At 34.2% G+C, this 15,410-nt stretch overlaps 1 protein-coding gene across 1 annotated transcript; it reads left to right on the forward strand.

The window, feature by feature from the left end:
- The first annotated feature begins 5,512 nt into the window (after positions 1–5,512).
- On the forward strand, positions 5,513–6,862 carry LOC110096726 (fruit protein pKIWI501). The gene is made up of 2 exons (XM_020822789.2): positions 5,513–5,667; positions 6,206–6,862. Exons 1-2 carry the CDS (start codon positions 5,653–5,655, stop codon positions 6,626–6,628), a joined length of 438 nt encoding a protein of 145 aa, XP_020678448.1. The 5' UTR covers positions 5,513–5,652; the 3' UTR covers positions 6,629–6,862.
- The last annotated feature ends 8,548 nt before the right edge of the window (positions 6,863–15,410 follow it).

Below are 15,410 nucleotides of genomic sequence, written 5' to 3' on the forward strand. Positions count from 1 at the left end.
AGCGTGCCGCCTGGTCCACTTGCGCCCATGGCCGGCTGCGTGCCTACATATCTGGCTGCCTTACGCTTCTGAGTTTTAAATAATCGGGTCGGGCCAGGTCGTAATGAACCTGGAAACCCGCGCAAGTCATGTCCGGTGTTGAGGATAGACCGAGCCGTTTACAAAAACGATGGCGTCGGGTTCGAGGTTGACCCGTTTAGAACCGGATCAATTCGAGTTCTACCGAACCCGAACCCGTCGTGAACACCGAATATATGAACTACCGACCTAAACACCAACATGACAAAATTATAAGGTCTTTAGGCCAAAGCAGATAATATATCGATAGTTAAGCGATCAGTCCTCATTCTCTATCTGAGTGAAAAAGTGTTTCACGTTCTCTCTCGAGGATGGCATTTCAAATATGAGAGATCGAAAATCTTAATTATGCATTTCAATGGATTCATATATGTTTTCTATAATTCTCTTAGATGACTTAATTGACATGAACTATGGGCGAGATGAAATTATTTTTCAGCACTATCTATTTACAGCACAAACCACTAATTATAATTAATCTTTTTAAAAGAAAAGGAATTCCTTTAATACCGCACAAACAAAAGTTAGTTAATAAAATAACATAAAGAACAAATCTGTGAATGTTACAGAATAGTTAGTAAAATTGCGAGGAGGAGAATGATAATTACCTCTTACCAAGCATCACTTAGACATCACGATAACATCTTGGCAAGTAAAGTATGGCGACATTTTTCTTTTAAACTGTGGAGCCCACCTTTGTCGACCGTTACCCATCCTTCATCAATTCAAATGGGAAACCTTTAAAAGTATACTAACAAAAGCTTATAAATGGTGATGGAGTATCTTCTAATGGAGGAAGGAGCCAGAAGGAATTGATGGCTAATTTGTACCAAGATGAATCATTTCTTGACCTTTTGTGCATGTCATTATAAATGCCTATGTAGATTGCAATGTAAGAAAAGTGGGCTTTTTTTTCGTGCTCAATTATACATATAATACTGCTTGTTGATGTAGGCTTGTGCGAGAGATTTGGGATTTGAAATTTGCTATTTAGTTTATTTTAAACGAATTTGAAATTTGTTCTATTTGATCCACTTTCAAATACGTATATAACTTATATGATATAATGTCGGCTCAAGCCATTGTCTACCATCATCAGCCACCATCTCGCTTTTGTTGTCCACCATAGGTCTGCACGACCATAGAATGATAGAACAAATAACTGGAAAGAACATAGCACTCTTCCTTGGCTGTAAATTCATTTTATTATTATTTTAGCATACATAACAATCATCAAAGTATTAAGTTATTACCATTTTTAATGAAAAATAAGATTAAATTAACAAGTAATCACTCTTTTAAAGTTTTGACTAAAAAGTAGACATGCTTTTTTAATCTTATGATTAATTTTATTAAGAAATTTGAGTATTGTGTGTGATTAATTCTAATTAATAGTATCCTAATTATTAGTTAAGTGGCTAATGATTTTAATTACAATATGTTATAGAGATATTGGAGAAATTTTTTGAATGAAATCTTTAATCAGATAAAATTCTACTAATAGAAGTGTCAATCATAATTTGCTGAAAAATTGTGTAAATATATTTTATTCACACTTCTATGAAAATAATTAATCAATCTTTATATACATAATAAAAAAAGATTATTACTCAAAATAGAAAATACTAATAGAAAAAAGGGGTATAGTCTGCTGACTAATGGACTGCAATAGCTCTTATGTATGATTGGATTATGGCTATAGAAGATTAAAATATGACAAGAGATTATATTGATCATGATCACGCAACAGATTAGAGAACTGTGCTTTGGTTGCATCACAATTAATCGCCAAAAGCTATTTTAAAAACCAGTAAGAAAGTCATCTCAAACGAAGCTTAAGAAGATGAGAAAAAATTTATAGAAATCGAAACAATCTCAAACACAAAAAGAATCACCAAAACAAACAGTTGAGGTATAATATAAAGATAAGAGAGTTTCAAATATATGCCTTCATTTCACTGAAATTTAAGAGCTTAATTAGGAAATTATTATCAAAATATTTATGATATGTTGCACTTTAAATGCGGGGTCGGGATAAATTTAAATGTTATAGATTTACATTGAGATTAGTGCTTATGTATGATTTCGTCCGGACATAAATTTCGTTACACTATTCTTACAAATTATTTTTTATTAATTGAACTACAAGCATTTGGAATAACTTTGAATTCACATTTTCCAAAAATCCAAACAAAAAGGATAAGAGACAGAACCCAAATTGAAGATTATAAAAGCATGACGCCAAATGAGAATAGTGAAATGAAGAAATTAGCATAGAAGAACGAAGAAGAAAGAAAATAGTAGAAGTTGAACGGTTAAGGGGTTATTTGGTTAAAATAAAGTGGGTGCAACGTAAATCATTCATATGGGTTTTAAAAATATTAGTGTTTGATTGGAAAACAAAAAGAAAGCAAAGTAAAAGGAATATAGTGCTATGTATTTTAGTTCATTTTTTATGTAAAGTAAACTCATTTTGGTTTCCTTTGGAGCATATTGTTTTTTAAAGAAGCTTTCTAGCATATAAACTTTTAAAACTAGAATTTTTTGTCCTAGAAAGTCATTTTAGAAAGCAAGAAGAAAGCCATCCCAAACAAAGACATAATTTTGAGCGAAAATTATTTTTGCTGCAAACAATCTCCCTTGTCGCCACCCCGCCACATACCAGCACTACCACCCCTGGCATCAATCATCAAACCCACCTGTCGCGGCCACCAAACCACAGACATCCCCTGCCAATACTACCGCATGATTATATTTGAATGGAGGGGCTGGGCGAGACAAATCCAACAAGCCCAAGATCACTTAGTTTTGATTCATTAAGGCAATTAAATATTGAATAAATATTCTTGATTAAGGAAATTAATGCACACAATCATATAGAACACTATGAAACTTCCTTGAATTTTTTATATATTTATGAAGCATATACTCTTAAAATTTATAAGTAGGCTCCCATGGCCTGCATGAGAGATCTTTTGGCTAGAAATTGAAGAGAGCTCTAAGACTTCAAGTATTCTAGAGCTCCACCCGGGCACCACTACAAATGAACTTTTATGGGCTAGCCGCCGTTGGACTATCTTCCGTCTGCTCGGCCCCGATCACAATCGGACCTCCAGTCTGCTGCAAACTGTAGACTGCCTTCAGACCTCTGCTCGGCCTTCGATTGCTGTCGAACATCTGTCCGGCTCCTCTTGTCCGTACCGAAGGTCCCACGCACTTAACTTTACCTGATGATTCATATTGCTGCTGACCTCATGTGGGGCCCACGAAGATTGTTGAATCTCCTGTTGGAGCCTATTCACTGGGAGTAATTTGATTCTCGAAACGATTCTCGTTAGAATATATATATATATATATATATATATATATGCAAACAATGGAAAAAAGAAGGTTGCCCAAAAGACATTCATCATCATCTTGATGAAAAAGCTCTGAGTTGAAACACTAAAGCTTTGTTTGTTTGATCGTTTTTTGCCTTTTAAATTATTGATTTATATGAAATTTAATTTGTAGAAATTTAATTTAAAGTTTTTTTTATCTTAATATATTGTTTGTGAGTATTAATTATCAATTAAGAGGTCTTGAATTACATCTTATGTTTGTACTATAAAATTCTTATATATTTATTCGTTCTATATTTAAATATTTATATTAGTTTATAATATATTTTATCTGCCGAATATTTGTGACAGCAGCAGAGAGATAAAAAATTTATTATCTTAACATTTTTATGAAAATAAAGAAGGGTGCAAATGTTAGAAAGAGATTCCAAAATCTACATTTCAATTCTTTATCTTATTTTTATTATTTACGAACACTTTAATGTTAAGGCATAAAATAAAAAGATGTTACAGGCAAATTGGGTTATCTATATAACCCAATCTAAATTAACTCATGTTCATGCAATGTTATAGAGAAACAATCTTAGTGTTATAAAATTTTTATAAGATTTTTATAATATAGTATTGAAAAAAAATATATTTATCATAGAATAATATTTTTAATTGTACATATGATTTAAATTTTAACTCAAAGATCATTAAAAGTTGAATCAAGCTCAAATCGAATAAGTTGAGTCACTATCCAAATTTTTGAATAAATTTGATCTTCTAGTCCATTTTAATTTAAAATTTGATCAAATCAAGCCAACTTCATATGAGCTCAAAATATGTATATCTTTATTTTTTAAAATGTAATATATATTTGCGGCAGTAAACTGGGTGAATTTTATTCCTACCGATGCACACATATCTAACACACAAATAAATAGCTGAAAAGAAGTCGGAAAAACACCATAAAAGTTTTTTTTTACATGAAAACCCAAAAAAAGAAAAACCACTGTGGGTCTCGCCCATGTGAAAAGGTTTCACTAAGTTTGAGTTAATTACAAAGGTTGACCAATCCTTTAACTAGAGGCAGTGATAAGAGTTTGAAGGGTTGGGTGGAAGCTCGATGACATACGAAAGGAAGTCCAGCGCCCATTGGTGGCCTGACAGAAGCCCATTGGCGGTCAGCAATCAAAAGCTAGGTGGAAGTTTGACGACAGCTAGGTGGTGGTCCGTCAGTAGTCGATGGCCGGCCAAGTCAAAGTCTAATAGCGGTCGATAGTCGGGAGGTGGTCCGTCGGAGGCTGGTCGATAATCCGAAAAGGGTTGGGTGGAAGTCTGGCGGCTTTCGGGGGGCTGACGGTGGTCCAGCAATAGTTGGTGTTTGATCAACAGTCTAACGATTATCGGGCGGCTGGGCAATGGTCGTGTCGGCTTATGAAAATTCTCTAGTAATTGTGCTTTGGTGGAGCTCTAAATCCTTGAAGCCTCAATGCTTTATCCAATTTAGAGTCAAAGTTCCCCCTAGCTCATGTAAAGAGTGGGGGTCTATTTATATATTTTTGTGAGTTACTCATCTTGTAAATATGAAAAAGATCCATGGCAGGTTTGGAGTGCTCCATCAGATGGCCCGTATTGATTCGTCGATCATATAGTGGCTTTCAACTATTTATGTGCCTTAATAATGTCAAAATTATTAATCTTGGGCTCGTTAGATTCATCTTGTTGAGTCGCTCAATTTGACTATAAGTATGTCATATTTAGATATCATTTGGTCATACAATTTAACACTTTGAAACTTCCAAATACACTTTGGTCCCTTGATTTGGACCCATTTGAGCTCGGATCAAACTGATTGCATTGTTGTTGGGTTCATCTCCTTGAGATTTTTAATTTTACTATAAATTTGTTGAAATAGAATTTGGATAGTCCTAAATTTAATTTTGAAAGATTTTAATTAGTATATGTCGAGATTTGTATCTGATCAAGATATTTTTTTATGAGATGTGTGTGTGTATATATATATCAACTCTTAATTATTCCGCTAAAAAGGAATAATAGATTTAACGCGTGAGATAATTAATATAATAAACTCCATTGAGGTGGATTTGTCGGCAGGATTATTTGAGACATCATCGGCTCCGCTATAAATTACCATTACATTCTTCGCTTCTCTCACGGACAAACTCATCTCTCTCTCTCTCTCTCTCTCTCTCTCCTCCTTCCTTATTGTTTACTTTGGTTTCTTATGGCGAGCGTAGAGGTGAGCCCTTCTCTACTTCTTCGTAAAACTGATTAATTAGAAAGGCCTTTAAGCGTGATCTGATTTATACAGCTTAGAAAACAGACTATAAAAGATGCTTGCTTTAGCAAAGCTCCTCAGCAATAATTTATTTTTTAATACAACCTTTGATATACTCTCATAATTCTTAGATTTATTTATATATATGATTTTATAGTAAAAAAAATTACACAAAATATTCTTTTACTGCGAGCTGTTTTTTCTATTTTACCAAATCTTTTTTAAATTTACTATTTAATAATGAAAACAGTTAAATTTTTGTAAAATATACCATTTATTTCTTCCTTCTTTGTTCCCCTCATCTCAAAATAAATTCTATCTGAACAACATATGGAGCTACTAAATATGTAGGATCAAATAAATTACTGTATATGACTTCTCAAGAAATTTTCACTTGGAAAAAATAAAATTTTCTGGATGATCAATACTTAAAAGTGCTTATTTTATGATGAAAATGAAAAGATCTTTGCATGTTGAATGAAAAGTCTTCGCTTCGCAGGTTGAATCAACCCCAGCCGTCGAGATCAACCCCGCTCCCATCACCCTGGAGACTCCGGCGTCCCCTGAATCCCCCGACGTCGTAGAGCCGCCAGCTGCCGCCAAGGAGACGCCGGAAGAGATCGAGGCTACTCAACCCATCGCTGATTTACCCGAGTCCGAAGATCCGGGAGCGACCCAGAAGCTGGAAGATGAGGTGTCCGCCGAGGTAGCTGAAGATGTGGCGCCGGCAGGCGAACCGGCGGCGGAGGAAATAATAATCAAGGACGAAACAGAGGAGAAAGAAGAAACGCCGGCGCCAGTAGCCGAAACAGAGCCGACTCCGACGGCGGAGGAGTTGAAGGCTCCTGCTGAGCTGGAGGGCGGGCCCGATCCTCCCAAGCCTTTGGAAGAGGAGGAGAAGGACGCTGAGGTGGCAGAGTGACATGGATAAAAAGTTGATTATATGTATTTACGTATGGTATGAATGGTATATGTGTTATGTAAGATGATGGTGATGATGATGTTGAGATGGTATGTTGATTACATGTTTTAAATACTAAGGTATGAGAGATGAGAGAGATGAGAGAGATGAGAGAGGGGCCTGTTGTGGTGTGATATGTAAAATGTTGATGTTGAGATTATTAATTTGATGGGGTGGATCTATTTGTGTTGTGTATGTATGTGTTTTGAATGTGTTGGTTGGTTTAATTAATAATGTTTGGATTATAATATTTATTATGATTAATAGTTGTAAAAGAGACGAGTTTAAAATAACCTCCTTTTACTTATGATGGCAAGTTTAAAACATGCAAGTATAATTTGAATTGCTCTTACCTCTAAAGAGAAATTATTTCGTGCGTAATTCGGGCAAGAAGAATCGTCTGAATTTTGAGTGGACATACATTATGTTTTGTACAGAGTGACTTCGTTATGGACAATTCTTTTTACTATTTTTTAAAATAATTTTTAGTACAAATATTTTTTGAATGAGAAATTTTTGTACTAAAAATCTGCTTTAGAAAGCCTTAAGAAAGCCTTCGTAAATGAACCCTAAATCGATAGACTTGGGCTTCATTTGGAATGATTTTATTACTATTTTTTAAAGCAGATTTCTAATAAAAAATTAAAATTTTTGTAAAAAAAAATATTTTAAAAAGCAGTAAGAAAACTGTCCCAAACAAAGCCTTTTGGAAAACTTAAATTTATCATGATGGCAAGTTTGATCAGCATAATCAAATTTTTTTTTTCTAATTTTACTATTCGCATTTATAATTTATTTCTTAATTTCTTTTCTTAGACATTAGTGACTGATTCAGGCAATGAATATATTCAAAGATTATAATTATTTTAAAATGTAGCGTCAATATCTCGTGAGATAAATGAGATTAACTCAACAGTTAGCGAATATTAAGTATTAAAAGATTTTGCAAAGAAGAATTATCTTAATCAGATTTTTTATCAGAACCAATTTTGAGTTTTTTAATATTTTATGAGATTTATGGCCTTAAAATGCAGGTGCTCTCCCTCAACTCACATATCAGTATTTCATAATTATTCTATTATACATAACTCATCTTGTTCTGTTAGCTGAGAGCTTTGACTATCTGCCAAGAGGTCTTGAATTCGAAGCTTGCGTATGTGATATGTGTGTAAATTTAATTTAATTGGACTACCTACTAAGAGGTCTTGATGTCCTTACATTATAAAATAATTAGGATACAAAAACAAGTAGCAACTTTGGCAAGTTACCATTCAAATTTGTGCCAATACAGGTGATGCGGAGCATTTTAGCTTAAAACGTTCCTTAGGCTATCTAATTTAGTTTGTTATAAATTTGTTATAAGTTTCTAGAACTTTCTAGACTTCTCTAGTTTTCTACTTGATTATTAGATATATATTGTGTAAGAAGAATGTATGGATGATGAATGTTATTCTCCTTTTATGCTCTTAAGCTTTGTGTTCGTCCCTGCATTGGGATTTCCTGCTTCCATATCCGATTCTTCCGACGGTCAACCGGAATCAATAAAAAAACTTATAAAAGATTGTTATTTTTCGAGTTTATAATCACAGCAGCATACATGTAAAAACTTGATAGAAAACAAAATCCATTCATTGATAAAAAATAAAACAGCCACTGTCTAAAAGATTTCAATATAACTTCTCAAAAAAAAAAAAGCAGCAAGAAGAACTGCTTGATCCTTGTTTTCATTCTTCAATTCCAATGTTTGCAAGGCTTACTCTGTTGAAGGACAACTCGGCCTTGTAGGAATCAGAATTCAAAGTTTTTCTACTGACATTATTGAAAATCTCTGTGATGACGATCTCAAAGGCAGTCTTCGCATTTTTGGAATAAAGTGCTGAAGTCTCAATGAAGAATAGTCCTTCAGCTTCTGCGAGGCTCTTGCCTTTCTCAACTGGGACTGCTCTTATGTCTTCCAAATCGCATTTATTTCCCACTAGCATCTTCGCAACTGTTGTGTCAGAATGTGCTGCGTTACAGTGCCACAGATTGTTGAGATCATCAGCAACGAAGCATATATGGATTGGAATGAGAAATTTCAGATAATTTGCAAAAGAATATTAGTTATTTACTACTAAATTGAAGACTTTTATATGTTCCATTATGTTTCTACCAAATTAATTACAGGACTTGCTTTGATTGCTTTGGTTCAGATCATGTTAATAGAAGAAGAAAAAGTGAAGCTATAAGAGCAGTCATAAAAAAATGAGCTATGCTCGATGAAAAGAGCAAAAACACCAATAAAAAGAGTGGCAAATCCAAAAAAATGAGCTTACCTCAGCACATATAATAATAGAAACCTAATAAAAGCCAAAATTGGGGAGACCACAAGCTTAGGACTCATATAAGATTTCACATAAAACTTTCTGCATCATAATGAAACGAAGAGCTCCCATGGTTGCTGTAGAGACCGTCGAAAGGAGTCTGGAGTTAAGGGAATATCGTCATCGTCCATAACTACGACAACTCCCGCCAGAATATCTGGTCAAGTGCTAAGATGCAACTGTTTTGTATTTTCTATTTTTTCTGCATGGGATGAAGTACTATGACACTTAGGGATAAGGCCCTTTCTTCTCTTCAAAATTCTTAAAATGAACATCTTGGAGTCCAAAAAGGATAATGTTTTTTCACTATTTTTAAATAGTTTATATGCTGGGAACAGCAACTTTTAAGAAAATAAATTTTCTCAATTTATTTGTGGTAGATCAAAATTTTTTTCGCCAAATAAGAGTTATTTTATGCTACAATCTTCCATGCTTATATTTTGTATACTCATAAAATCATCAAAGGACTACATTTGCTTATCTCCTCAATGGTGTTTTGCTGTATTTGGAAAAAGAAATTAATGACAGATTAATAATATGAGGAATTGCAATATGGCAATTGCAATTAAAGTTAAATTGCAAGTTGCATTGAAATATGGAGATGGAAATGCAAAGGGTTTGGCCATTGGCAAATAAAACTCTTTTTAATTTGTGGAGGATTGGTTAAAATTTTTTTGAAGTCTTTTTCATTGTGATAAATTTCTTGATTCCTAATTTGCTACCTTTTTTATGAGGCTTTCACACACACACATGTGTGTGTGCGCTTTCTATATATATAAATTTTGCTTCGAGTTCTAGTTAATGATGTTGCACATTGTAGTACATCCAAGCAACTATCGTCCATGACTCATTTTGACTCATTGATCAATATTTTATGCAATTTTGTCCGATAATATTTGAATAAAGTCTTTTTTTTTTAAGCTTGCTCTAATTTTTTGGGTAGAATGTCTTTAGGGGTTTGTCTATCATTTATCATTTATTAAATTGATCAATGTCTGCATCATTAACCCAAAAAAAAGAAAGAATAGTAATAAATCAGTTACATTTGAATTTTAAATAAACTTTGAACTAAAATTTTTTGCCATGGTATTATTAACCATGAGGGCAAGCCCAAAATCATTTGAAGGGGTAGGATTGAAAAAGGATTTGAAGATGAGCTCTAATGGATTCTAATCATCTTGAATTTAATAATGTATAATCAAAAGAAAATTAATTAAAAAGATTGATTCAATTCTATTCATTCAAAATGATTGAAGGGTAAACATATTATAACTACATTCATGGCTATAAAAATTGAAGTTTAATGTTTAATTTACACAAATATCCCACACACAAAGCAAAGAGGATGCATACAATGGGGGCACATAATTTTTAAATGAAAGAACTGCAAAGTGATAAATGATGGTGTCTAGCACAATACATACTTTAGCATGTATTGGGCGATACATGCTATTGGATGTTATGTTGTGTATAATGATGGGGCATCCATGAATGAATGAAATTAGTCATGTAGCATTAGAAGATAGTCAGAAGAGATCAGGTCTACGCCGAACGACCGACAGAAGAAATTCCTCCCCTCTCACCTGAGCTTGAATCCCCTAAACGTCAAAAAAAAAAAAAAAAAAAAAAAAAAAAAAAAAAAATTTTTTTTTTTTTTTAGGGACAACTCACAACGGGGCCTATGCGTTAATTAAAATAAAATATACAAGTCCTTAAAGAACCAAATGCACACTAAAAATAAAACATTTGAAATAAAACTTAGGAGTCATTGGTTTAACCTAATAAAGTGTTGTAGAATTCTTTGATGATTTTGAGATTTATCAATACTAAAAATCCATCTACGATGCATAAATCATTTATATTTATATTTATATATTTCAGGAAGTGCATTTTTTCCTTTTTTTTATCAAGATTTAGTGATTTGATGCTCAAAATTAGGTGACATAAATTATTCCCTTCTCATTTCAAAGGTGCTTTAAGAAACTGTAACAAAACCGTCCCAAACAAAGCGATTTTAACTGCAAGTGTTGCAAATAAAACTTATGTTGTTAAGCTCTATCTATTACACAACTCACTTTTGTTTGTAGATTGCGAGCTTTGAGTCTTTGACTACTACGTGGTCTTAGATTTGAGCTTTGTGTATTTGATGTTAGTATGAATTTATCTTAATTAATGATATAATGTAAAGGAAAAATATATAAGAGGTTTACAATCTAATCTGCTGCCTCGTTCACCACCTTGTGCAGGTAAAATAAGTTGTATTTAACGACAATTTTATTATATTCTTTATATGACGTTTCTGTGGAGCTTATTTTCTTGCCAATGTTATTTTTTTGTCAATCTTCAATTAGATTTTAGAAATTCATTTATATGCCTATTATTGTACAAATATCTTTGGTGTTAACTGATGCAGTGTAAACAAGTGAAGTCGAGCTCAAGTTACCCCTGGTTTGCACACAATCTTTCTTAATTAATCAAGTTCCAGCTTGAGCTCGGACTTTATTCAACGAGTTCGAGCGTTTATTATGAAAGAGAGAACACGATTATGATTTAAATAGTTACTATAACAAAATGATAAAAAAAATTGAGGAATTATAAGAAAAAATAATAAAGAATTTCTTAATATAAAAAAGTGTTTAAAAAAATGTACTTAAAATGTTAAATCATAATATATTTTAAGTATATTTATATTAATATTTTTAAGTGAGTTAGATCGCGAGCTAATGAGTTGAGTTGAGGCTGGCTCAAACTTAGCCCATCGAGCTCGACTGACATGGCATTTATCAAGTCAAACCTGACCTAAAAGCTGATTTGACTTGCTTAGACCCCAGATGTGGTCATTTAATTTTCCTTGTCCGTGCTTACTAATGGTCTACAGTGATCTATTTTCTATATGCTCATTCTGAACATCGCAAGTCATAAAAGTGAGGATGTTATCGTATTAGGCCCAAATAGTTTGTCCACCAAAAAATACGCCCACGGGCTGTAATTCATCTGCTTCCAAGATCCAAAAATAGGGGGTGTCAATATTTGACACGATCCGAAAATCCGACCCAAACCCGACACGAAATTTTCGGGTTCGGGTTGAGAATTTTGACCCGTTTCTAAAATCGGGTCGGGTTCGGGTTGACTCGGTAACTCGAAGTCAACCTGTTTTGACCCGTTAGGCCATCTCATCGCGTCATGTCGCGATCACGGATCCGTCACCGTCAAGCCAACACGTCTCCTCAGGCTGTCACCGCGTCAGGGCATTGTCGCGTCCCTCATTCTCACCCTCCGCGGGCTATGCCAGTCTGCCCTCACGTGGTCGAGTGCGGCCATCGCTGCCCTCCGCCAGCCTGCCGTCGGGGCGTCACCGAGTTGATTTTTTTTATCGAAGAAATGTCGCTGCGCTTAACCGGATTGCCGTGACTGTCCGCCGGCTTGCCATTCTTCTTCTTTTAGTTCCTCCGTCGACCTGTCGTGACCGTCTGCCAGCCTGCCCTCGCACGCCCGCTTCTACCTGTGCTTCTTCTTCCAGTGGACCAGTTCCTCCTTTTAGTGTCGGGTCGGGTTGACCCAAACCCAAAACGGGTCAGGTTTCGGTTGACCCGAATAATGCCGAGTCAATTTCGAGTTCGACCCGTAACCCGAAATTGACAACCCTATCTAGAAACAATAAGGGCCCCATTGTGGTGAGGCGAGTTTCTTCGTACCATCAGGTAGTTATTCTTTGGACCAGTAGTTTTTCAGCTTAAATATTTGATTGGATGCATATTTAGGTCTCGTTTATTTAAGCATTTTTTTTTCTTTTTCTGTTTAAAAATGAAGAAATTTTTTTTTTGTACCTATTTGGATAAGACGCTTTTATAAAAATACCTTGTAGGAAACTTTATTAATCTACTGCCTTGAGAAGCTTTTTGATATTTATTTCTGATCATTTAGAAAACTCAGTTTCCTTAACCATTATTTTTAATACTGCCTTTTACAAAATTATCTTTTATTTTTTTTCTTCATATTCACTTTGTAAGTAACACATATGTAATTGTTGAGTGCCAAAATATTTAGGACAGCAGAGAGATAGTGAGTCTGTTGTCTTAACATCTTATGAAGTTCCATAGCACAAAAAAATATGAAAGTAGTTAATAAGTGTAAAAGATGTTTGAGTTCTTATAGTCCAAAAAAGAAAAAAAAATTATGGGGTTTATCTAAAGAAAATGATTTTATTAATGATTATTATTGGTTACAAATGATGTATATCCTTCAGAGATGGCATTGATGTCTATGTTATTCATCGATCTTTTAAATGATGATGTGGGTTGACATTATGTTTGGGCACTTACCCCAACACAACCCGCTCTTCACTTCATTTGTCCATAATTAAGGTCATCCACCTTCCGCTTATGTTCCCGAGCAACCTAAAAGAAGCATAATCCTATAAAGCCTAAGATGATGACTTGCTTTATCATCTACTATGATAGATAATTAAAAAATCATTGAACAATAATATATTTTCAGACTAACAAGTCAAGTCTCCGCCATACCAAGTTTGAATTAAATCAAGTATAACTTGAACATAATCAACTCAACATTAAATTGTTAGCCGTACTAATTCTATCGTAGTATGTCTTTTTTTTTTTATGTAAGCTTTGAACTCATAATCTCTTAGTTGATGAACAATTATTACGTCCTCCGACTGGACGTTCCGACCTGACGTCCGGTCGGAGGCAAATTCCCGCCAAAAAACGAGTTATACCGAGCAAATACCGAGCAATACCAAACAGTAACGAAGAATACCATTATTTGAAGATCCAATACCGAATTATACCGGGCTTTACCGAGCAAATACCGAGTTATACCAAATTTGTACCGAATTTTTCCCAGAAAAACTCGGTACAACTCGGTATTTCTCGGTACAGCTCGGTATAATTCGGTATTAGTCTTCAGAGAACGATATTCCTCATTATTATCAAATAATACCTAGTTGTACCGAGCAAATACCTAATTTTTTGATGGAAAATTGCCTCCGACCGGACGTTCCTCTACGTCCTTGCACCGGACGTAATAAAAGTTTCTTAGTTGATAGTCAAAACTCTCAACCAACATATCAAAATAAACTGCGTATCATAGAATATGACAATATATGAAAACTAAACAAATCATTCAAGTGAATTAAAACAATGCTTGGCATGGGGGCCCACAGCAGAGGTTCCAATTGAGTGCTCAATGCACTTCAACTAAACAATGATGTAGGATTGCGATTAGGCCGGCACTACTGTGACCATTATTATCATAATTTATTTTTTTAATCTAAAATTATAAATATATTTATTTCTGTTTATACTTTAACAGCAGTCCCTTAATGTTCTCCATAGTAAATATTTCTGTAATTAGTTATATACAATATGTTGTTATCGTCAATAAAGTTAAAGCGAAGCCACCACTATGGTCTGTGGACAAGCCTAAAATCCACGGCGAAGCAATAGCGACGTTCTATTTTTATAATTTTGCCGAACTTTTGATTAGAAAATTATAGTTGGGATGACGTTAAAAATGGACTTTATTAAATATGAATTTTGATGTATATGCAAATATGAAATTATAAATATTAAAATTATGATCATTTTTATTTTGATTTCAACAAGCTTTTGGTTGAACTCGTGCTGTCGATGAAATGGACCTATTGACAAAAAAAAGTGATTCGATTTGAGTTCTAATTAGCTCTGATCAAGTAGGATATGAAGTGTAATGTAAACAACATCATTGAACCACCACTTGGCTACTACCATCAAAACGCTGCTCGAACAACATCATCAAACTACTTCCCGACCAACATAGTTGATCCATCACACGATTACTGTCTAACTGTTATTGACGAACCACTGTCTAACCGTTGTTGTCGAATCATGCACTACCCAATCAATATCATCAGACAACCATTCTCATCTATAGTCTTCTGACCTCTCTGACTCAAATACTGTCATTTGACCACCATTGCTTAACTATAGTTCTCTGACCACCACTGCCCAACTACAGTCCCTAGTGTTGGGATTCTTGAGGAGGAGCTATGCTTCTTGAATGTAGAGGGAGAGAGAGAGAGAAGAGGGAAGAGAAAAAAAAAAAAAAACTGCAATATCATTGATTAGCTTTCATATCACTATTACAACCTCTTCTATTTATAGAAGAATACATCTACAAAGACAACATGATCCTAAGGAATAAGTAGCCTAAAAATGAACCAAAACCTAACAATCTCCACATTGGTCCAGATTTTACAAAGCTAATAAAGCACATGTTGTTCACAATGAACAACCAAAGAAAAGTATCCACTGGACATCTAGTTTCTTCGTCATATATTTTCACGAACCTGTGCATGCTGTGATCTGATCATCTTCCTGCAC

The sequence above is a fragment of the Dendrobium catenatum genome, unplaced genomic scaffold, assembly GCF_001605985.2.
Source record: "Dendrobium catenatum unplaced genomic scaffold, ASM160598v2 fragScaff_scaffold_631, whole genome shotgun sequence".
Taxonomy (NCBI): Eukaryota; Viridiplantae; Streptophyta; class Magnoliopsida; order Asparagales; family Orchidaceae; genus Dendrobium; species Dendrobium catenatum.